This window comes from Polypterus senegalus, chromosome 9 (assembly GCF_016835505.1).
Source record: "Polypterus senegalus isolate Bchr_013 chromosome 9, ASM1683550v1, whole genome shotgun sequence".
Classification (NCBI taxonomy): Eukaryota; Metazoa; Chordata; class Cladistia; order Polypteriformes; family Polypteridae; genus Polypterus; species Polypterus senegalus.
Genome location: NC_053162.1, coordinates 126,196,810 through 126,224,242, shown reverse-complemented (window position 1 = coordinate 126,224,242; position 27,433 = coordinate 126,196,810). Strand labels below are relative to the sequence as shown.

Here is a 27,433-nt window from a genome sequence, read left to right as displayed (position 1 = left end):
TCCATCTGTAGATTTTCTCAATGGTTCACTTTTTGGATAATTGTTTTGCAATCTTTCCCAGACTGATAAAAATCAAAAGTTCTTTTTTTGAGAAGACTTACACAAACTCACTTTTATATAAGCATGATAACTAACATGATAACATTACTGATAGATATTAAAAATGCAGTGGGAGCTTCTATGTATTTCTTTAACTTTGACAGGCATGTTAGCTCCAACAGACAGAATTAAACAAACCAACAGAAGTGCTTTTGACTAGTTAATGATTGACATTAATTGCAAACAGTGGCTAACAAAGCAATCTGTGTCTTTCTGTGCACTTTTCCCTTCTTTGTCTCAAATTATCTGCTCCCATTTATTCATCTGTCTTCTGCATAGACTAGTGTAGGGAATGCCATCAACTATCTAGGTGAAAATATTTAAGGTTCAGGTTTAACAGCTCACAACTTTGTAAAGAAATATTCTGCAAAATACTGGAATATTTTTTACCTGCTTTTCAAATTGTATACCGGGCAGACACAGTGAAATGGGAAGGCTACAGGCATTAACACTTTGGTAAGTGATTACCGATATTAGACAACGAGGCATGATTGGTGTTGAAATGCTGGTGTAATGGGCTTGAATTCAGTGTTTTAAAGAAAATGACATTTCTATGTGTTGCTTAGTGTAATGGGCTATAAACCAGTGTTTTAAGGAAAAGGTAACATTTCTGGGAAATTCTACTACAGGGTATTGTTGATGGCTATCTACAGGACAATACTATTTACAAGTCTTGCTAAAGAGTTACCTGCTTTGGATAGTCAGACTACTTTGATTTAGTATCTCATCTACACACAATGTGGTGATATAGAACTGTCTGCTTCCTTTGAAAATTAACAAGTTCTGTGGACATTGGTTTCTAATCAGGTATCTCTTGATAGCTGACAAAAATTCTATTGTTGAAACAAAGTAAATGTGTTTGCACTGCATTTGTTCTGCAGAGGAAATTGGTTTGCAGCTTTGTTTCACTGATTGTCATGTTGATCTATGCAGAGATTGAAGCATTTATATATTTCTAGGTAAATGAGAATAAAGGAAAACAGAGAAGTATGGTCTGGCACTTGTGACTGCTGCCTGTTTCTTTTATGCTTTTCACCACATCGCTGTGGCTACATCCTGTAGCAACAGTGGCTTATACCTGGCCCAGGTTCTCCTAGGCCTGAGGCTGGTAATTCTGGCATGGGCATAAATATGTAAAAATGAGAAACATTCATGTAATAGTTGGAAGGAATTTTTAAAATATTTGTTGCTTGTTTATTTTCTAGTATTTCTCGAGTCATTTATCTTTTCCTGTTTCTAATGTAGGATTTTTCTGGTGTTGACCTCCTACCTTTGCTCCTCCTTGTCTTCTGATATACTGACTGAAACCTCCCCAAGGGTTTTTCAAGAATCAGGAGACATTTACAGTCCGAATTATCCTAATCCTTACCCTAAATCCAACTTCACTGAATGGAAACTGCAGGTTCCAAAGGGTTATCGACTTCAGTTGGTGTTCAACCACTTTGACTTGGAGCCATCTTACAGATGCCTGTTTGATTATGTTCAGGTAAGCTGTATACTTGCAGGCAAGAAAAAAAAAAAAGCAAATTCTACAGGAGCTCTTGTGGTTTAGTGTATTTTTTATGGTCTGTGCAAAAGTGATAGGAGTCAGTATCTTAGAGTCTGTGATTAAAAACCAAATAAATAAACCAGCAAAGGTCCTGTACAATTACTGGGGATTAATGAACAGTAGATTTAAGTTTTAAAACTGTAAGAATAAGGTAAATGAAAACAAAAATCTAGCAATAAAAACTTAAACTTAATCTATACTAATAAAAGGCAAAGCCCTCACTCACTCACTCACTCACTGACTCACTCACTCACTGACTCATCACTAATTCTCCAACTTCCTGTGTGGGTGGAAGGCTGAAATTTGGCAGGTTCATTCCTTACAGCTTCCTTACAAAAGTTCGGCAGGTTTTATATCGAAATTCTACGCGTAATGGTCATAACTGGAAGCAGTTTTTCTCCATTTACTGTAATGGAGATGAGCTTGAACGCCGTGGGGGCGGAGTTTCGTGTGACATCATCACGCCTCCCACGTAATCACGCGGTACATAGAAAACCAGGAAGACCTCCAAAAAGCGCTGAAGAAAACATGCATTATATAATTTAGAAGGCAGCGAAACAATAAGAAGCGAGCAAGTGACATATACAACCATATTCATGAGTTCTGCTACTTCGGAAACAAAGCACGATGTAAACCTACACTTTAAATTAAGTTCATAGACAGGCTGCCGCTGGCGTTTGTAATTTAGTGCCTGCCCATATAAGGCCGTCCGTCAGCGCAATCCAATAGCAAACTCCCACTAAATATTCACGGGTGAAGGACTGTGCTTATGCAGAGGAAGATGAGATGGTCAGGGTGGTGTTTGGTACAAACTCAGCGAAACTGCGAGAGAAAGTTTTAAGTGCCAGGACTAAGGTAACATTAAATACAGCCATGGACATAGCACGAGATGGCACCAGCACAGCTGGGAACCTTCGATGCATGTACACCGAGCGCTCACGGAACTGACGCAGTGCACAGATAAAAGCAACAGTTCCAAAGAGCTGAACAAAACCGAATTACACAATTGAAAAGGCAGCAAAAATATGAAGCGTCTGATACATACAAGCATATTCATAAATCCAGCTACTGCGAAACAAAGCACACGTGGAAAAAGTCAATGTCCCGCTAAAGGAAGACAGTGTAAAAAACCCGTGCATGCAGTGTGTCAGGTCTCAGATAAAGAAGAAGACGAGCTGTTTATTGATGCAGTAAGAAACGAATCGATGAATGAAACCTGTCATCTTTACAACGATTGACAAACACGGAATGTAACTTGAACACAACACATCCTACAAATACGAACCTGATTGAAAGAAATAATGATAATCAAATCCTTGATGACAGCAACACTCAGTAACACTCACAAAACAAATACTGTATATTGACAGTCATGTTACGTTATTTTTAAAATGTTCCCTTTTCTTTTCTAGCTTTTTAACACACTACTTCTCCGCTGATACGCGGGTATATATATATGTATATATATATCCCGATCTACATACTCGAATAATGGATACTTTATTCGCCATCAATGATTGTTTTGGTAAAGCCATACTCAGTGTATTCATTAGATGAACGGTAAAAAGTAAGAGCGAGGGAGGATGACTTATTGAGGCATGCAGGCTGTAGTGCGCCAACTCTATCTGAATTGCGCGATCACATTTAAAAAATATATCTTTTCAAGTTCTATTTAGTCCATATGTGTCAAACTCAAGGGCGGGCCACATCCGCCCGGCGTAATTATATCCGCCCGAGATCATTTTATATACTGTATTATTGTTATTAATGGCCCGGTATATGAAGCGCTGGTAACACAATAAACTACAGATCCCATAATGCAGCGCTTCAGCTGCCTTGCCAACACTTACCGCTTAATCAAGTCTAGCTTATGATGCTGCAAGTTATTGCGGCTAGCTCACACGATGCTGAAGAGAAAAGTTGATTCTGAAAATAGAGCCTTTAAAACCGATGGGAGGCTGAGTATATGTTTACTGAACCCGTGTGTCTCATTTGTGGAGCTAATGTGGCTGTAATTACAGAATTTAATCTAAGACGGCACTATGACACAAAACATCAGGGTAACCTGAAAGACTGAATGCAATGCAGAAGATACAGAAAGCAGAAGAATTAAATAAGAATCTGACACTTCAGCGGACGTTTTACCGTGCACAATCACAAAGTGATTTCAAGTGAAGCTGCTTTTATGGGAGACACAAATGCACCAGTGCAACTTGCCCCACTTTCCCTGTTGCCAAGTAATGTTAAACCAAGTCGTCACTACGGTGTTCCCAAATACGCACTTTGCTGATAAACTGAGCGCACTGAGTTTGCACGGCGCTTTGGTGACTTTGAAGAACAAAAAAAGTCCGTCTACATGCGGCTCGAACCTTGTGCATGTTTGGTAGCACATATCTGTGTGAGAAGCTCTTCTCAGTGATAAAGACTAACAAAACAGCACACAGGAGTCGCCTCACTGATGAGCATCTGCAATCCATCCTGAGAATCTCCACAACACAGAACCTCACACCAAACAGAAACGAACCTGTTGCCAAAAAAAGATGCCAGGCATCCAGCTCTAAAATGACATATGAGCAAAGACAACTGAATGATTTGATTTGTTATTGCTAAAAGGAACACATTTTATTTATATTTCTAGGTTTTGTTATGCAGCATGTTCATATTTGAATTTGTATAATTTTGACAGGATATATTTTTATGGAGAGCAAAATCTTTTGGGATATTTAAAATCTAAGTTTATTTTTTATATAAAATTACATAAGAGTAAAGAAATTTGAATGTTTGTTCTTTTAACGTTTACTTTATTTCTAACTTGTATAATTTAGACAGGATATATTTTTATGGAGAGCAAAATATTATAAGTTGTTTAAGGTTTGAGTTGATTTATTCAGAATAATATTCCTGTCTGTTTTTACCATTCCTACCAAAGATATTTCTGTCGACTAAATAAAAATTCCTTCTATTTAAAATTTAAATACAACTTGAACAAATACGAGTTATCTGTTTTAACAAGCAGCGTATTGCACTGATACGAAATAGCTGTGCGTGTATATATGTGTGTGTATGTGTGTATGTATATGTATATATGTAGATATATATGTATGTATATATGTGTGTGTGTATATATATGTGTATATGTATAGATATGTATATATATATGTTTGTGTGTGTGTGTAAATATATATGACAGCAATACTCATCACTCACAACAGTGACAAAACAATTACATTGACAATCATGTTACGTTATTTTCAAAATGTTTCCTTTTCTTTTTCATTGCTTCTTTAACACACTACTTCTCCGCTGCGAAGCGCGGGTATTTTGCTAGTAATTAATAAAGGCAGGGTTGTGTTCTTGTAATTTTATGTTATCTGGGATTATTCTGAATATTATATTGAACTTACTTTCCTCCCTTCCTTTGATATTGTAGGTTATGCACAATGATGAGGTACTGGGTAGTTTCTGTGGCCGGGAAGATTCAATGAGTGGCATACACCCTGGAAACCAGCGTATTTTTTCTCCTGACAACACCCTGAAAATTATCTTTAAGTCAGATGACTTTCAGGAGGAAGCACATCAGGGTTTCCATGCACATTACCAAATCATGGGTAAGCTAGCCTGAAAACCTTTCCTCAGACGTACACAGCAAAACTATGCACCTACATGAAGATGAAATAAAGTTAGAAGGAGAAGTTACAAAACATTTAAATATCCATATTTACAGTCAGTCATTTTCCAACCCGCTATATCCTAACACAGGGTCACCTGGAGCCAATCCCAGCCAGCACAGGGTGCAAGGCAGGAACAAATCCCAGGTAGGGTGCCAGCCCACCACAGGACACCCACACCCCTTTGTGTTTGGACTGTGGGTGGAAACCGGAGCACACCCATGCAGACACGGGGAGAACATGCAAAGTCCAAGCAGGGAGGACCTGGGAAGCAAACCCAGGTCTCCTAAATGCAAGGCAGCAGTGCTATCACCGCACCACCGTGCCGCCCTCCCTGTGCGACTGTAGAGTTTTTTGTGTCAAATTTAATTATCCCAGATTTTATAAAAAAAAAAATAAATCATGGTCATAAATATGTATTACAACAACAACAACATTTATTTATATAGAACATTTTCATACAAACAGTATCTCAAAGTGCTTTACATATTAAAGAATAGAAAAATGAAAGACACAATTATAAAACAAAATAAATCAACATTAATTAACATCGAATAAGAGTAAGGTTCAATGGCCAGGGGGGACAGAAAAACAAAAAACTCCAGACGGCTGGAGAAAAAATAAAATCTGTAGGGATTCCAGACCATGAGACCGCCCAGTCCCCTCTGGGCACATCAGGGCCAGCATGCAGAGTGAGGTGCAGCGATGACCACCTCAGATGGCACTTTGGTAAGTGCATCATTTTCATGAAACAATATTTTTTTAACATTATGAATTAAAAATAATGCAAAAAATGAGAGTTAATTATGAACCTTAAGGATTACATACACATCTAGTCCCTTACTTATATTCTACCTTTAAAAACTCTGAGAAATATTTTCATTTTAAATGTTTCAAATCTATTCACGGGTCCTCCCTGTGTGGAGTTTGCATGTTCTTCCCGTGTCTGTGTGGGTTTCCTCCGGGTACTCCAGTTTCCTCCCACAGTCCAAAGACAAACAGGTTAGGTGCATTGGCGATTCAAAAACAAAAACAAGTTTCAAATCTCACTTAATGCAGTGAAAATGGCCACACTGCACTCCAAGCTTTTGGAGAAAGAGCATGGTGCACGTGGGGCAGGGGACACAGTATCAGGTTGTGTCAAAACCCTTTTCACAAAAATCTGGATGTGACAGATCGATGGATAAACTTACTTCCTCTCAGTCAGCCAGCAATGGATCAGGTTTATATTAGTTCTCTCTCCTTTCTCTTTCAAAAGTTGATTTTAACAATAAAAAACGTATTGCCGAATAGCACTACACATTGAAAGCATTATAAGTTAATAAAGTCAATAAATCTGTTGTGGAGGAATTCCTTTATAATTACCCACATAAGTCTGTTAAATTTCTTATGCAAGTGTGCCAACAATTCTAGTTAACCTGTTTTTGTTTATACTTAATGTTAGGTTGCTCTTATTTAACAGATTTCAGTATATTGTAATATAAAATAAATATGGAAAAATAACTCTAATTGTATAAATTTCTAATGTTTGATCTATTCCTACCTAGAAACCATTTATCTTTCCTTTTTGCAAGTTTTCCATTATATATTGATCCATAGCTTCATGTTGTTTTGGGTAATGTGCCCCAGATATCAGTTCTATGGTGCAATCAAAATCTCTGTGAGGAGGTAGTACTAGTGCTTGTTGCTTGCTATTCAATAAATATTCAGAATATTCTGGGGAAAGAAAAGAAATACTGTTACGTATTACGGGCTTCAGTAAGGTATTTATGCAGTTTTGTAAACAGTACACACTCCACTGAGTCATTTCTCTTTCTTTCCAGCTGTGTTTGTGAAGCCGAGAGTAACCTACACCCCCGCTTTCTAAAATGTAAATAAAAACAAAATGCAATAATTTGCAAATCATGGATACCATATATTTAAATGAATATTGTACAAAGTCAACATATCAGATATTGAAACAGAATTTTTATTGTTTTTCTTTGAAAAATATGTGCTCATTTTTAAAAAAAATGGACGGGTCAGTTAACAACATGCTGTAAATATTTGAGAAATGAGGAGACCATTTGCTGTGGTTATGAAAATGAAATGTTGCTCCATTCTTGACTGATATAGGATTTTAGCTACTTAGTGTTTCGGTATATTCTTTGTCATATTTCGTCTTTCATAATGCACCACATGGTTTTCAGTGGGAGACAGGTCTAGACTGCAGGTAGATCAGTTTAGCACCCAGACTGTGAGCCATTTTTTGGATAGCTGGAAGAAAATGAACCTGTCGACAAGAGCTAATTCCTTTTTAAAGGTTAAGTTAGGGATGAATCCTTGCTTTCATCATCCATACTTAATTTGTCAGTCCTTTATATCAATAACAAAACAATGTATACTAATGAAAAAACAGGCCTTTGGGTATTGCAATGGAACTACCTCATCCAGATATGAGACATCATTTTATTCTTATCAGAAACAGTAATGGCGGCATCTGATCTTGATTTTACAATATGCATTTAAGCTGAGAATCTTTTATTTCACTTTTCATAATCTGTCAAGTGTTTCACTTCTATATATGCATATGAAGGTCTGCCGGTTTTATTGTTAAATAAAGTTGTCCAGTAAAAATGTATCATTCAGGTACCATTAGAAACAGTAATCTTAGAGTCTTTTGTTGAATAAATTACCTACACTAAAATTGTGAATCCTGCATTTCACTTTTCTTAACCAGTTAAATATTCCACTTAAAATCATGTCTAGGAAAATGTAGGACTAGGATATTCAATGCAATAAGTTCAAAAATGACATCTCATTCGAATCTCTTTAGAAGAGGCAACCTAGGGGAGTAGTCATGGATTCGCAACTCTTATTTAATTTGTCAATTTTTTATTTCAGTTTAGACAGCTGTTGTGAGTTTACACTTTTATGCATTTATCTGAAGGTATAGGAACACACAATTTACAAAGATTAGCATTGTCTATAATTGACATATTCTAATTGTTTTTGACAGGATAAATAGGTGCCTGATTTTGGATTCACAATCAGCAATTAATTTCTGAATCTTTAATTTATCATTTCACATCTTGTCTGTTAAGAGTGTATTCCTTATTGCTTAATTTTATAGGAGTTCCTTTATCAGTTTGGGTATTTTTACACTTATTTTAAAGCTTTTTTTGGGTCACTGCAATTATTTTAGTGTGCAAATTTCTCTATTTTTTTTGTTTAAATTACAAAATTGTTTTGAACCATTTCATCCTCCATTTTGTAAATTCATGGCAGAAGTTGTTTTGGTTTCCGATTATTAGGTTTTTATGAGAAAACTCTGTTCCCAAAGTAACTCTGGAATGCACAGGAGATTTCTTGGGAAGGGGAAAGCACTGTCCATCTAAACATGGTGCTGTCACCCCTTAAACCACTTGGTGTTTTTGATATTGTTTTAAGGGTCATATCTGGTTATAGATGGTGGATAGGGTCCTTAGAGTTACTGGCTTGTCTTTCTCCAGTCTCCCCTGTGGCCTTGTGGGCTTTGATTTAGGGTTAAGTTCTGGGAAGTAGCTTCCTTGCCTATAAGCTTCAGGGGATTATCCCTTGGTGTTGTATGCTGTCCTCATGTGGGCCATATCTGGGTACAGATAGTGGACAGTGTCCTTGGTGTTTTCAACCTGTTTGGTCTCTTGCCTCCCCTTTGGCCTTGTGGGCTTTGAGCTGCGGACTGGTCCTGCCCACAGAGCTACTGGCCAAAGTTGTACAGCCCTCGTCATCAATTCTTTTCTGCTGGGGTTTGGTCCTGGTTATGGGGTCTTCGGCTGGAGTTGTTTACCCTTGTCATCCAGGTTCCTCTAGGATCCTGTAGGCTTTGAGTAGGTTAAAGACTAGGAAGTAGACTCCTGGCCTCTAAGCCTCTCCCTTGGCCTTGTTTGTTTATTTATTAAGCTGGTTGACTATTGCTCTAGTAAATGCATCTTTTCATTACTTGGTACCAAATATCTGACCCACATCACAAGTAAGTAAATCCTCTAAAATGGGCCTCCTAAGTTTTTTGGTTTGTGTGCCTAGGGTGCCTGTTCAGCCCAGAGTATGACTACTCTAAGAGTAGTGCCCAGGTTTACATGCTTACTTAGGCAGGGGAGCAGATATAAGTTCTACTTATCTTAGAGTAGATCTAAGAGTAGATCTAACATATCTATTGCTGAAGTTTTCAACCCTTTGGGAAGATCACCCGAGCAGTATCCCCTGATTATGGAGATTCCTCTCTTACAACTGCTCAATTCTTCTGGGTGTACAATAGAATACCTAGCACTAGGTACTCCACCTTCAAGAGTATTATATATATATATATATATATATATATATATATATATATATATATATATATATATATATATATATATATATTTATATAAATATATATACACAAACACACACCAATGTCCACTTGGTTAAGTCAAAAGACAATTTTATGTCCTGCCTTTTACACTTTGTTTAATTGTATCAGGTGAAAACTGTCTAGCATTAAATATTGTCTGAATAAAAAGTTTAATCTGAGTCTTGGCAGTAAACAAATGCCACAGTACTTGAACTCGCCATGACTCAATATGACATACAAGAGTTCATCCAACTTATTTAAAAGCATAGTACAATTACAATATTCAAGCCTTGAAGTATGAATGCTGGAAAGCGGTGTGCTTGTGGAAAGCCACTCAACTTCAGGTTCACTGCCTTTACGTAAAAGATCTTTTAGTGAGTTTTAATAACACAGTCAATGATGCCAGAGTTGCTTTTCTCTAAATTTTCTTCCAAGAACATAAGAAATTTGACAAACTAGGGGAGACAATTTAGTCCATCAACCTGTTTGTTTAGCTGATAGCTAAGCTCTCTCAATATCTCATCTACTTCTTAAAGGTTGTCAGGGTTTCTACAGTACTTCAACTACATGTCTCACTACTTGTTCCAGATGCCCACAATTCTTTTCATACAGAAGTGTCTCCTAGCTTCAGACTTTCAAATTAATGCACTTCCCCTTAATTTCCACTAATATCCTCGAGTCTGAGTCTGTAAGTCATCCTTAAGCTGAAAGATTTCTGCTGGATCTACTTTATCAATGCCTTTGTGGATTTTAAATACCTAGATTGATACTTAACAGGTTTAATTCTCAGAGTTTGTCAAAGTAGGACATGTCCTAAAGTCCTGGGTTGCACTTGGTTGCAATCCATTGCACATCTTCAAGTGCTACTATGTTTTTCTTGTACTGTGGTAACCAGAACTGCACAGAATACTTACTAGTGCATTTTATATTTTGTGCAAAACATCCCTTGACCTACAGTATGTTCAACAGTTTGAATGATATAACCTAACATTTGATTTGCCTTTTTAAGTTCTTGTCTACATTTCTTAGTCAATGAAAATGTTGTGTCAACATATACCTTTAAATACTTTTCAGAGTTTGCTTCCTTCATGACAGTGTCTCCCATCTTGTGTTTAAAATTAATATTCCTTTTGCCCATCATATATTTTTGTATTCTTTGTGCTGCCTCCTCAGTGTCTGCTATCCTTCAGATTTTTGTGTCATTTGTGAATTTCACAAGTTTACTAACTACACCAGAATAAAGTAATGGTCCAAGGACAGACCCCTGATGGAGTCCACTGATGACCTCACTCCACATGTAGCATTCTCCTTTTATCTGTACTCTTGTCTCCTGCTAGAGAACTAGGACTATAGATACAGTATTGTGGGTTACCTGTGCAATAGTAGATGTAATTCAAACATCTTATTCAGTGACACACAATAAGATTGTCATTCCTTCATTCCATGTTGTACCTATTTCCTCAAATGAAGACTGATAATTTCTTTTTATTTATTTTTTTTATAAATAAGACTAGTAATGTTCATGCAAGTATTGCTGCCTCGTCTACTGTACTCCTACTCCTACCTAATGTCAAGCTCAATCTACAATGTTAGTGTTTTTCTCTCTTATTTCACGCAGAGATTTATCTGAATTAGTAAATATAAAGAAACCATCCTCCTACCCCCTGAACATTATACCTGTTCCTTTATTTAAAAAATGCAATTGTAATTAATTCTATTTGGGCCTAGTTTATTATTCATAATCAATGGCTTCCTGATTTCTGGCTTTTCCACAGCTTACTTTAAATAGGCTATTGTTCAGCTTCTTCTAAAAAAGCCACATCTTGATGTTTATTTGACTCAAAACTATTGGCCTATTTCTAAACTGCCTTTTATTCCTTAGGGAAAATTGTTGCCATCCAACTGTGGTAGAAATCAATGTATTAATTAAGAAAAGAAACCTATATTCTACCAGGACAAGTTTGTAAAAAACTTTTCAATTAGTAATCAGGCAGGAGAAAGCTTGTCCATCTGCATTATTTATTACCCTTGCAGCACCAGGCTGAAGAGGGAGCATCCATCACAGCACTCTGTTACAACATGGTTAGAATGATCAAAAAGTGCAGGTAGAGAGTTATATTTATAGACAATTGAATTTGCATAACAGTGCTGAATTAATGCTTACATATTATACTCATTGATTAAAAGATGTGAGGTGCTTTAGCATAGAACACAACCAGCCTAAAGTAAAAGTAATTCTCCATTATATCCTTGTTCTTCAATATCTGTTGAATTCAGCTCTTATTCAGTTATGAAAACTGTATATATGCCCACTATCAAGTCTTACTAAGTGCGTGAAAGAACATTACATCAGCCAGTTTCTTGAACCATCCCCCCAGAACACTCAGCTTGTTTACCTGACTATTTCAGCAACCTCTTCATGACATAAAAAAAACAAATGCTTATATATTTCCCTGTGCATTGCAAACCATAATACTTAACTACTGTTACCTCTAAATTATTTTCTCACACAACTTACAGTTGTCCTTGAGTAACACAATACAGTAATCCCTCCTCGATCACGGGGGTTGCGTTCCAGAACCCCCCGCGATAGGTGAAAATCCGCGAAGTAGAAACTATATGTTTGTATGGTTATTTTTATATATTTTAAGCCGCGAAAGTCGAAGCACGATATAGCGAGGGATCACTGTATATCTTTTTTAAACTGTCACATGCTGCAAAGTTGTCTGTTTTGCACAACTTTTTGAATGTTATAAAAAATTAGATTACTGGGAATTATTTGCAATTATTTGTAATTTAATACTTCAAAACTCACATTTTAATTTGTGTGTGTGATATTTTTTTACCAAAGGTTTTAGATTACCTAGGCCCTCTTTCCTCTTTTGTGAAATCCAATGTCAGAAAGTTTCATTTGGCCAGACTTTGACCTTTGACAATCACTTTGAATGTCTAACACAGTCTTGCTTCTTCCATCTCAGGAACATTACCAAACTCTTGCAAATTATTTCCCAAACAGGGTAGGAAATGTATTTTGTGTCTTCTCTTCTTGATTACTGTAACTGTCTGTTCACATGCTTAAATTCATTTTCACTGAATCACATACAGCTAGTCCAGAATGCTGCTTCAAGGCTCCTAACTAGATTATCTAAAAGATCTGCAATACTACAGCGTTATATCACACGCAGGTCTCCTTCTGATCAGGGTTTGTTAGCTGTGCAGATTTTGCATTTGATATGTGGAACCTAACGTTTGGAACACTTTTCCAGTAGATGTGAGATCAGTGGATATTGTGAATCTTTTTAAAAGGAAACTTAGTTATTCAAACCTGCCTTTGTGTAATTTTACTATATATGTCTATGCATTTTTTATCCTGGTTTTAATTTGTTCAGGCTTGTTTTTGTGGGTTATCAAGTTCTATTATGTATGTCTATGCATATTAATTTGTTTACATTTGCTTTTGTTTGTTACAAAGTTTTATTGTATATGCCTATACATTTTATTCCTGGTTTTAACTTATTAGCTTGATTTTTGTGAGTGTCTGTAATGGCTGTTTGTAAAGCACTTTGTGACATTCATTCCTGAAAAGTGCTATATAAATTACTTCCTTACTTACTAAAAAATGAATATTTGTAATTTTTTTGGTAGGTCAGATTAATATCATGCCAGAACTATACCTTCAGATAAAATGGATACACAAAGAAAGAAATAATAGCCTTTCTATACTTTAGTGTTCATACTCATTTCAACCACAGAACATAAGTTGATATGTTGGCAAATGTTCATTTAGTAACATTGTCCCAAATACTCAATCTTGGGCATCCGGTGTTGATAAAACATATACAGTGCATCCAGAAAGTATTCACAACATATCACTTTTTCCACATTTTATGTTACAGCCTTATTCCAAAATGGATTAAATTCATTTTTTTCCTCAGAATTCTATACACAACACCCCATAATGACAAATTAAAAAAGTTTACTTGAGGTTTTTGCAAATTTATTAAAAATAAACAAACTGAGAAATAAAATGTACATATGCATTCACAGTCTTTGCTTAATACTTTGTCGATGCACCTTTGGCAGCAATTACAGCCTCAAGTCTTTTTGAATATGATGCCACAAGCTTGGCACACCTATCCTTGGACAGTTTCGTCCATTCCTCTTTGCAGCACCTCTGAAGCTCCATCAGGTTGGATGGGAAGCATCGGTGCACAGCCATTTTAAGATCTCTCCAGAGATGTTCAATCAGATTCAAGTCCACTCAGGCCACTCAAGGAGATTCACAGAGTTGTCCTGAAGCCACACCTTTGATATCTTGTCGTTGTCCTGCTAAAAGATGAACCGTCGCCCCAGTCTGAGGTCAAGAGCGCTCTGGAGCAGGTTTTAATCCAGGATGTCTCTGTACATTGCTGCAGTCATCTTTCCCTTTATCCTGACTAGTCTCCCAGTTCCTGCTGCTGAAAACCATCCCCACAGCATGATGCTGCCACCTCTATGCTTCACTGTAGGGATGGTATTGGCCTGGTGATGAGCGGTGCCTGGTTTCCTCCAAACTTGACGCCTGACATTCACACCAAAGAGTTCAATCTTTGTCTCATCAGACCAGAGAATTTTGTTTCTCATGGTCTGAAAGTCCTTCAGGTGCCTTTTGGCAAACTCCAGGCAGGCTGCCATGTGCCTTTTACTAAGGAGTGGCTTCCGTCTGGCTACTCTTCCATACAAGCCTTATTGGTGGATTGCTGCAGAGATGGTTGTTCTTCTGGAAGTTTCTCCTTTCTCCACATAGGACCTCTGGATCTCTGACAGAGTGACCATCGGGTTCTTGGTCACCTCCCTGACTAAGGCCCTTCTCCCGTTTTCTGTAACCTTCCCCAGATTTGTGCCTCGAGACAATCCTGTCTCGGAGGTCTACAGACAATTCCTTTGACTTCATGCTTGGTTTGTGCTCTGACATGAACTGTCAAATGTGGGACCTTATATAGACAAGTGTGTGCCTTTCCAAATCATGTCCAATCAACTGAATTTACCACAGGTGGACTCCAATTAAGCTGCAGAAACATCTCAAGGATGATCAGGGGAAACAGGATGTACCTGACCTCAATTTTGGCTTCATGGCAAAGGCTGTGAATACTTGTGTACACGTGATTTCTCAGTTTTTTTATTTTTAATAAATTTGCAAAACCTCAAGTAAACTTTTTTCACATTGTCATTATGGGGTGTTGTGTGTAGAATTCTGAGGAAAAAAATGAATTTAATCCATTTTGGAATAAGGCTGTAACATAACAAAATGTGGAAAAAGTGATGCGCTGTGAATACTTTCCGGATGCACTGTATGTTTGAGCTTGTGGCCTGAGGATTTAAGTAAGACGAATAAGTGAATATCTTAATATCATGGATCCTGATGAGACCATTATTATATCTCATTAGGCATCAAAAAACAATTTATGACATTCATATATGCAATCATCTGTGGTATAAATTAAATGGAAAAATATTATATGTGAGTACATCACTACTCCTTTCAAAACATTTGGTTTAATTAGGCAGCATAACTTTTGTTTGCACATTAGCTCTTACTTAAAAACAGCTTTGATTTGTAATAGTGAGGGAGTCATTCCAAAGTTTTAAGAATGTATGAGTGACATCACTCTTCAATGTTAAAAGTCCTGATGTTTACAAAGACTACATTAGTTTAGATACACCACATGGAAGGCACAGCAGTTGCAACTATTAGAAATCACATCCTCAAAAGTAAGCATGTCCTGTCAAAAATGTAATGATCTGGATTCAACAGATCAGTGTTTTCGGGTTGGTTTTGCAGCCTGGCAGAACCCAGTGTCAAAATAGTGCAACTGTTTCTGTGTGTTTTCCCTTTATTTGTTAAATTCACATCCCTGACGCAGTTTTATCAAATACACTGAAATTAACCACTGTGACGGATGGCCGGGACCCTTGCCCAGCCGGGACACCTCCACACTAGAAGGACCGGAGTATCCAACCTATCCAGAATGTTATTTCCCCGGAGCATGCGAGATGGCAGCCACCTGGGTTGCAGCAGTGCCTTGGACTCACGCAGGGCTTCATGGGAGTTGGAGTTAGTTGCAGCCCTGTTGGGATCTGGGGGTGCCGCTAGGGAGTTCTTGGGTGGTTCTTGTGCCACACCCGTAAGTGCTGCTGGAAGTAGGTCAACCTGAAGCACTTTCGGGGGCATTATAAAAAGAGCCAGCAGTCGTTACTCCGAGAGACAGAGTTGGGAGGCAGAGGAGGACGAAGCTTACCAGAGGGAGAGTGGAGGAAAAAGAAAGTGAAGGAAAAAGGTGTGTTTGTGCTTAAGATTTTGTTGCATTGCCCACAAATGAAGAAAAAGAAAATTAAACGCTTGGGTGCTTTGAACCTGTGTCCTACGCCTGTCTGTGTTGGGAGGGGCAGGCCTTTACACTGCATATCGTTTTTTAGTTTAAGGCATCTGATTGTAATCAACCTTTAATCATATAATGGTGCATGGAATGGACAAACTATTTCAAATACCATAGCCTCTTTAGCGTTGTTACTCTCAGTGCACCACTCAGAGTATTTTAACCCACTGTATCAGAGTGTGGAATCACAGCTCTACAGCAGCTGATCTTAAAGCTTTACGGCAGATTGTGTACATTGTTCACCACAGAGCATGAAGTGAAAAATGCCAACGGCACAAATACATAAAATGTGTTATGAAATATTAAAGTTTCATCATGAATTGGCAGTGAGTGGCTCTATAATGAAAACATTCTTGGTTAGTTCACTTGGCTGTCAAGACTTTTGCCTATCCATAGGGAGTACGCAACATGTTTTGAATCTTGTTTTTGCATCCTGGTGAAGGTGCATGCTCTCTGTTGCTGCACAATAAAGATAACAAAGATATTAATACAATAAAGATAAAAAGAACCATTCAGTTATAAAATACAAGTCTGTCATTTAAAAGACATTTATATGCAGTTACACTTTAATTTAAATAAAAACACACCATTGTGTCTTCTTATATTACTGACTGTCCAATGGTTGGGTCCTTGTATGAAAAGAAATATAAATCTGACTGGCATTTTGCATGTTATACCATATAGCCATTATGATCTATTCTTAGCCAATGCCTAATATCTTGCATTCTCCAATTTAAAATGGTATTAAACTAAACGCATTTATCAAAGACAGTTAAAACACTGACAGTATAAAACACACACAATAGTTGTATCTGATTATTAGTTTTTCTGTGGTTTCGTTCAAATGACAAGCAGATGCTTTAACAGCTCTGAGACATCATCATTTACCATCTTTCCACATAAAAGTAGCACTAAGCTGGAGTCACATGAACTTGAGTAGAGCTCCTCCCACAGTGCAACAACTTGATTGAATATATTTTAAACAGTCGCAGTAGATAACTAAGCTTCTTTTGTAGCATGTTTTCTTTTAGAAATATTCACCCAGGATGTTCTCAGCAAAGGGGGTGAAATGCTGACCTGGAATGAGAATGTTGTCTGGCAGCGGAAGGAACACTTTTTGAGGAGTTCCTGAACCTGATGGACATGCCCTCTGTGGAGCAGGCAGAGCCAGAAGCTGATGGGGGATAAGTACCCATTTCCTGAGGGAGGTCACTGAGGCAGTTAAACAGCTCCACAAGGCCCCAGGAATGGATAAGATCCACCCAGAAATGCAGAAGGCTCTGAACATTGCTGGACTGTCATGGCTAACATGCCTATACAATGTTGTGTGGTCATCAGGAGCTGTACCTCTGGAAAGGTAGACTGGAGTGTGGTCCCCATTTTCAAAAAGGATGGACTGGAGGGTGTGCTCTTAACTATCAGGGGATCACACTCCTCTGCCTACCTGGGAAAGCTTACGCAGGGTATTAGAAAGGAGCCTCCGCCCACTCATGCAACCTCAGATCCAGCAATGTGGATTCTGTCCCAAGCCATTAAATGGCGGACCAGGGGTCTCATGTATAAATGGTGCGTATGCACAAAAACGTTGCATATGCCCGTTTCCACATTCACATCGCGATGTATAAAAACTAAACTTTGCATAAAGCCATGCCATTGCTTACGCAAGTTTTTGGATCGGTTTTGCAAACTGCAGGCACCCAGCATCAAAGCAGTGCTACTCTTCCTATGTGGTTTTCCTTTACTTTTTAGATTCACATCCCTGACCCAGTTTTATCAAATACTAGAAAAATACCTGCGCTTCGCAGCAAAGAAGTAGTGTGTTAAAGAAGTTATGAAAAAGAAAAGGAAACATATTAAAAATAACATAACCTGATTATCAATGTAATTGTTTTGTGACTGTTCTGAGTGTTGCTGTCATCAAGGATTTGATTATCATTATTTTTTTCAATCAGGTTCGTATTTGGAGGACGTGTTGTGTTCAAGTTACATTCCGTGTTTGTCAACTGTTGTAAAGATGAAAGGTTTCATTCATCGAAGTGTTCACTATCCAAATCGCTAAAGGCAAGGAGGCACGTATTTTGAACAAAAAGGGAGAAGACATTGAAGGAGCGGAAAAATGAGAAGGAAAACTGTTTAAATAAAGAGGTGGGAAGGTGAATGGAAAGAAGCAGGCAGCGGTAAAGCAAGGAAGACTCCATAATAAGGATGGTTGGGTGCATGTAGAAGGTGTAACAATAGGATTGTTAAGCCTTATGATAATGTTTTTGCACGGAGGGTTTAGAGAGACGCACCGGGAGAAGTATAGAATAGGGAACCCTGTGTGACTGTCCTGCTGTTCTCCTTCGACAGTTCTGTGGCTTGGCATATCTGTATGCACCTCTCTAAACGTTGCATCACTGGTTCCGCACACAATTCGGTCACGAATAAGGGAACTTTTAATCTCCCCGAAATTGCATGTGCCTGCTAACACTCTCAGATCTGTGACATAGTCGTCTATATTTTCTCCCCTTGCCTGATTTCTTAAAAAAAATCTGTACCTCTCTACAGTTTCATTTACTTTCGGGTTGTAATGTTCATGAAATTTACGTATCATCAAGCTCATGGTTAACGCATCAGGTCTTACATCACCGGTCAGTGCTTGACACAATTCTCTGCCGCTCTCTCCAATAAGATAATGGAATAATCTGACCTTAGTGTTTTCCTCTGCCTCCGGCTTTGCAAGTTCTGTGAATAATCTGAACTCGTCCTTCCATTACTTCGCCAGGGGCCTCATGTATAACGCCGTGCGTAGAACTCGCAATACAACATGGCGTAAGCACAAAAGCCGAAATGTGTTTACGCACAAAAAAATCCAGATGCAGGAATCTGTGCGTACTCCAACTTCCACGTTCTTCCGTTACATAAATCCCAATCAGTGTGAAAACTAACGCTCGTGCACGCGCATTATGTAACGCCCCAAATCCTCCCAGAATTACGCCTATTTGAATATGCAAATCAATATAAATCTCCCTTAAGTGCAGCCTTCTGTGAAAAGACAATGGGAAAGCACGGGGAAAATATAAGAATTTCAGCGAATACCAAGTGGAGGCAAAGGAAAAATATACTATTTGTTCAAATAAACCGTGGTATAATCAACAAAATGAAGTTGATCGAGTGACATAGCGTGTTGGAGAAACTTGAAAGCTCACATTCATAAAATCGCACAGTGCCGGAAATAAAAAAGAAGTCACATATCAAAGTTGCCGTGAAAAGAAGAGTTGTAAGCCCACTGTCTGAGTGTCATATGAAAGCTTATTAGGGTACAGAGAAAAAAGGCACACGGTGGGGAAAAAGCACGAAATGTCAACTTCAACCTCGACATTTCCACTTTAATCACTTAGTTTATTTTGTCATTTAGTAGAACATTATAAACTTCATCTTAAAATCGTTTAATTAACCAGTTTCTCAAATCACATCGTAATTAAAGTAGCACGTTAAATGCTTTGTTTTGTATTTGATCTTCTACTCGTATGTGCTGTATGTGTGTGAATCACTACTTGCTTCTTAAACTGGCTCTCTTCCTCCAATTGGACACAGAATCCATTCGTGATATTACAGCTATCTGAATAACTAAAATACTGAGATGTATACGTGATGTCATTTTCATGATGATAGGAGTTAAAGCACGTTATTAAACATGTGTTTCACTTCGATGAAATAATTTATTGTCGAAATTTGTCGCTAAGCGTTTTTAGCTGTGTTGTTATTTTCTCTTTCTGTTTTATATTCAATATATATTGGCGTAGCCATCACTGCAGTCAGTGCTTTTCTTTCCCCAAGTAACCGATCGCCACACAATCAGCTCTGTAATAGACGTTAAGCCATCTGTAAGCTTAGCGCCGATTCTTCAAAACGTTTAAAGAACATTGAAATATCTTGTAGTACATGTTTAATTATTCTATCCTTCACGACACTCCCAGTGAAGAATATAGATTATTTAAATGAAGTTAAAGTTTTATGTGTATAATTTAACAAACATATTTTGCTGTATTTCACCTTAAAAATGATATCGTCATCATATGTAAATACGTGGTTTATAAAGTGGCTCAGGTTGTGAGATATTATAACTGTAGTGCAAGTTTACAGTGGGGTGATTGTACTTATAAGTACAAACCGTTGTACAAGGGGCAATTGATTGAGTGTGTTTAAAGTTCTTGGGATGAAACTGTTTCTGAACCGCGAGGTCTGTACAGGAAAGGCTTTAAAACGTTTTGCAGTGGCTAAGACAGCGTGTCCTTAAAGCTGTATACCGATAATTCTCTTTCCGATCAGCTGCTGCTGTGATTCACACTCAGATACAGTGATATAAATACTCCGAGTCGTGCAGTGAGAGTAATATGGAAAAAGATGATCCGCTGTGGCAACTCCTAACGGGAGGAGCTGAAAGAAGAAGAAGAAGGAGAAGTGAGAGTTTTATACATTGCGATTTGAACGTGGAAAAGTTCTTACGCAACATTTTTGTGCGTACACAACGTTTATACATAAGGCCCCAGGTCTTTAGCATCGAGGCTTAATGTCAGCGGCGGTCTCAGACTCTCCATTTTCCTTTCGTGTGAGCGTCTCCGCGTCCTGAACTTTAAACAGCAATGTGGCGTGACTATCGGCGCAGTTCCATCACTTACGCTGCCACCATGTTTCTCTCTTGAGATTATTAAAAGGCACAGACTCACGGTTCCAGTTTATTTCACGGTAGTTAAAGCCAGAACAAAGTCAGTTCACATGAGTACATGCATTGAAGCTTCTCAGTTGTGCTTGTGCTATCTAGTGCAATCTATCTCGCGAATATCGTATTCGTCTTAGGCATGACAAATGCCAGCGGCAGCGTGTCTATGAACCTAATTTAAAGTTAAGCTTTACACACTGCTTTCCTATTCGTTTGCATTTTAACTCTGTTACAGAAATTTTAACTCTGCTACAAAGTGATCAAAAGTCTTGTTTATACCCTGCGTCTTCTCATTAAAATTTTATTTCGCAAATATCGTATCCGTCGTAGGCATGTCAAACGTCAGCGGCAGCCTGTCTATGAACTTAATTTAAACTTAAGGTTTACACCGTGCTTTGTTTCCGCAGTAGCTGCACTTATGAATATGCTTGTATGCGTCACTCGCTTCATATTCTTTTGCTGCCTTCTCAATTGTAAGCACAGTCCTTCACCCGCGAATATTTCGCGGCAGCATGTCTATTGGATAGCTGCTGACAGACGGCCTTATATGGGCAGGCACAACTCTGCCTCACATGTCAACCAAGCTGCAGGCTATAGCCATATATATGGACAAAAGTAGGTTCCAGTTATGACCGTTACGTGTAGAATTTCAAAATGAAACCTGCCTAACTTTTGTAAGTAAGCTGCAAGCAATGAACCTGCCAAATTTCAGTCTTCTACCTACATGGGAAGTTGGAGAATTAGTGATGAGTGAGTGAGTGAGTGAGTGAGTGAGTGAGTGAGTGAGTGAGTGAGTCAGTCAGTCAGTCAGTCAGTCAGTCAGTCAGTCAGTCAGTGAGGGCTTTGCCTTTTATTAGTATAGATACTGAAATTAACTGCATATCATTTTTTAGTTTAAGGCACCTGATTGAAATCAACCTGTAACCATATAATGGTGCACCGAAAGGCCAAACTATTCCCAATACCATAGCCACTTTAGTGTTGTTACTCTCAGTGCACCACTCAGAGTATTTCAATCCACTGTATCTGAGTGTGGAATCACAGCTCTATAGCAGATAATCGGAACTTATGTCAGATTGTGTCAAGAGCACAGAAGATTATCGGGATATAGCTTCTAGCACACACTGTAAACTTGCACTTAAGTTGTAATATTGTACAACCTGAGCCACTTTATGAACCATTTGCACTATCTGCACTACATGTACATGTATATTGCACTTATGCTTTGTAATCTGGACGCCGTATAGCACCCTACCCAGCACAGACTGGCGCAGAGGCACGTACAAAATGAATCCATCCATCCATCTTCTTCCGCTTATCTGAGGTCGGGTCGCAGGGGTAGCAGCTTAAACAGAGAAGCCCAGACTTCCCTCTCCCTGGCCACTTCTTCCAGTTCTTCCGGGAGAATCCCAAGGCGTTCCCAGGCCAGCCGGGAGACATAGTCCCTCCAGCGTGTCCTGGGTCTTCCCGGGCCTCCTCCCGGTTGGACGTGCCTGGATCACCTCACCAGGTAGGCGTCCAGGAGGCATCCTGATCAGATGCCCGAGCCACCTCATCTGACTCCTCTCGATGCGGAGGAGCAGCGGCTCTACTCTGAGCCCCTCCCGGATGACTGAGCTCCTCACCCTATCTTTAAGGGAAAGCCCAGACCGAGGAAACTCCTTTCAGCCGCTTGTATTCGCGATCTCGTTCTTTCGGTCACTACCCATAGCCCATGACCATATGTGAGGGTAGGAACGTAGATGGACTGGTAAATTGAGAGCTTTGCCTTACGGCTCAGCTCTTTTTTCACCACGACAGACCGATGCAGAGCCGCATCACTGCGGATGCAGCACCGATCCGCCTGTCAATCTCACAATCCATTCTTCCCTCACTCGTGAACAAGACCCGAGATACTTGAACTCCTCCACTTGGGGCAGGATCTTGCCCCCAACCCTGAGAGGGCACTCCACCCTTTTCCGGCTTAGGACCATGGTCTCGGATTTGGAGGTGCTGATTCTCATCCCAGCCGCTTCATACTCAGCTGCGAACCGCTCCAGAGAGAGCTGAAGATCACGGCCTGATGAAGCAAACAGGACAACATCATCTGCAAAAGCAGTGACCCAATCCTGAGTCCACCAAACCGGACCCCTTCAACACCCTGGCTGCGCCTAGAAATTCTGTCCATAAAAGTTATGAACAGAATCGGTGACAAAGGGCAGCCCTGGCGGAGTCCAACTCTCACTGGAAACGGGCTCGACTTACTGCGGCAATGCGGACCAAGCTCTGACACGGTTGTACAGGGACCGAACAGCTCTTATCAGGGGTCCGGTACCCCATACTCCCGAGCACCCCCACAGGATTCCCGAGGGACACGGTCGAATGCCTTTTCCAAGTCCACAAAACACATGTAGACTGGTTGGGCAAACTCCCATGCACCCTCAGGATTCTGCTAAGGGTGAAGAGCTGGTCCACTGTTCAGCGACCAGGGCCGAAAACCACACTGTTCCTCCTGAATCCGAGGTTTGACTATCCGACGGACCCTCCTCTCCAGAACCCCTGAATAGACTTTTCCAGGGAGGCTGAGGAGTGTGATCCCTCTATAGTTGGAACACACCCTCCGGTCCCCCTTTTTAAAGAGGGGGACCACCCCGGTCTGCCAATCCAGAGGCACTGTCCCCGATGTCCATGTGATGTTGCAGAGACGTGTCAACCAAGACAGTCCTACAACATCCAGAGCCTTAAGGAACTCCGTTTTTTGAGTTTTTTTGACCACCTCGGTGACTTCAGTTCCAGAAATGGGAGAGCCCACCTCAGATTCCCCAGGCTCTGCATCCTCATTGGAAGGCATGTTAGTGGGATTGAGGAGGTCTTCGAAGTACTTCTTCCACCGACCCACAGCGTCCGAGTGAGGTCAGCAGGCACCATCCCCACCATATACGGTGTTGACACTGCACTGCTTCCCCTCCTGAGGCGCGGACGGTGGACCAGAATCTCCTCGAAGCCGTCCGAAAGTCATTCTCCATGGCCTCTCAAACTCCTCCCATGCCCAAGTTTTGCCTCAGCAACAACTGAAGCCGCATTCGCTTGGCCTGCCGGTACCTATCAGCTGCCTCCAGAGACCCACAGGACAAAAAGTCCTATAGGACTCCTTCTTCAGCTTGGGCATCCCTCACGCCGGTGTCCACCAGCGGGTTGGGGATTGCCGCGCAACAGGCACCACCACCTTGCGGCCACAGCTCCGGTCAGCCGCCTCAACAATAGAGGCACGGAACATGGCCCATTTGGACTCAATGTCCCCCACCTCCCTCGGGGCGTGGTTGAAGTTCTGCGAGGTGGGAGTTGAAGCTACTTCTGACAGGGGACTCTGCCAGCCCTTCCCAGCAGACCCTCACAACACGTTTGGGCCTACCAGGTCTGACCGGCATCTTCCCCCACCATCGAAGCCAACTCACCACCAGGTGGTGATCATTTGACAGCTCCGCCCCTCTCTTCACCCGAGTGTCCAAGACATATGGCGCAAGTCCGGCGACACAACCACAAAGTCGATCATCGACCTGAGGCCTAGGGTGTCCTGGTGCCAAGTGCACATATGAACACCCTTGTGCTTGAACATGGTGTTTGTTATGGCCAATCCGTGGCGAGCACAGAAGTCCAATAACAAAACACCGCTCAGGTTCAGATCGGGGGTGGGCATTCCTCCCAATCACACCCTTCCAGGTCTCACTGTCATTGCCCGTGAGCATTGAAGTCTCCCAGCAAAACGAGGGAATCCCCAGAAGGTATGCCCTCTAGCAACCCCTCCAGAGAAGGGTGGGTACTCCAAACTGCATACGCACAAACAACAGTCAGGACCCTTCCCCCCACCCGAAGGCGGAGGGAGCCCACCCTCTCATCCACCTCTCATCCACCAGGGTAAACCCAAAGGCACAGGCTCCAAGTCGGGGGGCAATAAGTATGTCCACACCTGCTCGGCGCCTCTCACCGGGGGAAACTCCAGAGTGGTAGAGAGTCCAGCCCCTCTCAAGGAGATTGGTTCCAGAGTCCAAGCTGTGCGTCGAGGTGAGTCCGACTATATCTAGCGGAACCTCTCAACCTCGCGCACTAGCTCAGGCTCCTTCCCCTTCAGAGAGGTGACATTCCACGTCCCAAGAGCCAGTTTCTGTAGCCGAGGATCAGACCGCCAAGGTCCCGCCTTCGGCCACCACCCAACTCACACTGCACCTGACCTCCTTGGCCCCTCCCATAGGTGGTGAGCCCATGGGAAGGAGGACCCATGTTACCTCTTCAGGCTGTGCCCGGCCGAGCCTCATGGGTGCAGGCCCAGCCACCAGGCGCTCACCATCGAGCCCCACCCCCAGGCCTGGCTCCAGAGGGGGGCCCCGGTGACTCACGTCGGGGCAAGGGAAAACGTTGTCCACAGTTTTTATTCTTCATTGGAGGTTTGTTGAACCGTTCTTTGTCTCATCCCTCACCTAGGACCAGTTTGCCTTGGGTGGCCCTACCAGGGGCATAAAGCCCCGGACAACATAGCTCCTAGGATCATTGGGACACGCAAACCCCTCCACCACGATAAGGTGACGGTTCAAGGAGGGGACAAAATGAATACAGGCTTTATTATTCTTCAACTGTGGGACACGTCTTCCCAGTGCCACACAGCCCAACACAGTCCCAAAGCACAATTACAACACCACCAAAACACTCTTCTCCTTTCCCACCACTCCTCCTCTAGCTTAGTCTTCATCCTCCTGACTCTGGCTCTCGAGTGGTGGTGGCTGGCCTTTTTTATAGCCCACCTGGAAGCGTTCCAGGTGCTTGACCACCTGGTCCTAATTGCACTTCCGGGTGGGGCTAAAGACTCGTCCAGCCAGGCTGTTGACTCCATGTAGCTCCCCCTAGCGGCCATCCGAGCTCCCAACCAGGCTGTGGAAGACTCCATCTCCCATGGAGCCATGCGACCGGTTGGGGGATTACTGTCGGCCAAGGAGGCTGCCACCAAGTGTCCTGGGGGAGGTATTGAGCTGCCCATGGTTGCTCCCCCGGAACAGATGCATCAGGGGGCCGGCATGGGACATGGCTGTTCATCACAGCTTTCGTATTGTATATTTTTCATTGTTTTTTATCGTATTATTATTATTATTATTATTATTATTATTATTATTATTATTATTATTATTATTATTATTGTTATTTCATCATTTTAAAGGAAATAAAGTTGATGGAGGATTTGGACATTGACTCTCGTTGTACCATAAAATAATAAATAATAATAATAAAGGAGTTCAATTCAATTCAACAGAACAGAGCACGTATTTACAGATGATGACGATTGGCTTCTAAGTCAATTTTTGATTTCCAAGAGCTATCTTCTTGGAGCTCTTAATATCATTTTAAAGATGAAATGCATTAATGTATGTACATTACATTATACAGGTACATTTTTAACTTCATTTAAATAATGTATACTGTTAATAATTAAATTTTTGGGCATGGTGGATTAATACTTAATACTGCCTTGCGCTGTATGCTTGCTGGGACTGTCGTGACCCTGGATGGACAGATGGATAAACATGTACTACGAAGATATTTCCATGTTCCTTAAATGTTTTGAAGAATTGATGTTCTAAGTTTACAGGTGACTTGACATTTATTACAGAGCTTATTGTGTCGCAGTTGGTTACTTGGAGAAAGAAAAGGAAGGACAGGAATTGGAGGTTGGTACGTTTGTAAGAGACAGTACTGCTACAATAAATTATTTCATTGAGGGTTGCACATGTCCCAAGCATCTTGCCAGAGACAGGAACAATATCTGGACGGGGTTTAAGTTCATCGCCACCACTGTGCCACAGTGCCCCCATGTTTAATACATGCTTTAATCAATTTCATTATGAAAATGAAATCAAATATACATCTTAGTATTTAAATTGTTCAGAGAGCTGTAATGTCATGAATTTAATGGATTCTGTGTCCTATCAGCGTAAGAGAAAGCCCATTTAAGAAGCACATACTGATTGACACACATAGAGTACATAGAACACATAGAATACGAAGCATTTAACATGCTACTTTAGTTACGATGGGATCTGAGAAACTCTACTAAATTAAACATTAATATTAAGATTAAGTTTATGACATTCTACTTTAATGACAAAATAAACTATGAGACTAAATGGAACATTTCGACCTTTTTGTCACTGTACCCCTATTTTTTTCTTTTTTCTGTACCCTAATACACTTCTGTATGACACTCAGATGGTGGGCTACAACTCATCTTTTCACAGCGACATTGATATCTGACCACTTCTTTATTTCTGGCACAGTGCAACTTTCTGAACTTGAGCCTTCGAATTTCTCTGACGCTCTATGTCACTCGATCAACTTCCTTGCTACTGTTTAAACCAACAAATATTACATTTTTCATTGCCTCCACTTGGTATTCACTGAAATTCTTCTATTTTCCCCCATGCTTTTGCCATTGCCTTTTCACAGAACGCTGAGCTTAAGTGCTGTTTATATTGATTTGCATATTCATAGAGGTGTAATTCTGGGAGGAGTTGAGGAGTGGCAACAGGCGTCTGCACGTGCGTTACTTTTCACGCTGACCGGGATTTATGTAGCAGAAGAATGTGGAAGTTTCGAACGCACAGATTTATGCATCTGGATTTT

At 40.5% G+C, this 27,433-nt stretch overlaps 1 protein-coding gene across 1 annotated transcript in view; it reads left to right on the top strand.

Moving 5' to 3' along the window:
* Window positions 1-298: 298 nt before the first annotated feature.
* The window catches only part of LOC120535738 (complement C1r subcomponent-like), a 73,606-nt gene continuing 46,471 nt past the window's right edge, over window positions 299-27,433 (top strand). The window contains exons 1-3 of the mRNA XM_039763767.1: window positions 299-555; window positions 1,345-1,585; window positions 5,079-5,256. Of these exons, the coding sequence (XP_039619701.1) occupies window positions 527-555; window positions 1,345-1,585; window positions 5,079-5,256 (448 nt within the window). The 5' untranslated portion in view covers window positions 299-526. The remainder of the gene's footprint in view (window positions 556-1,344; window positions 1,586-5,078; window positions 5,257-27,433) is intronic.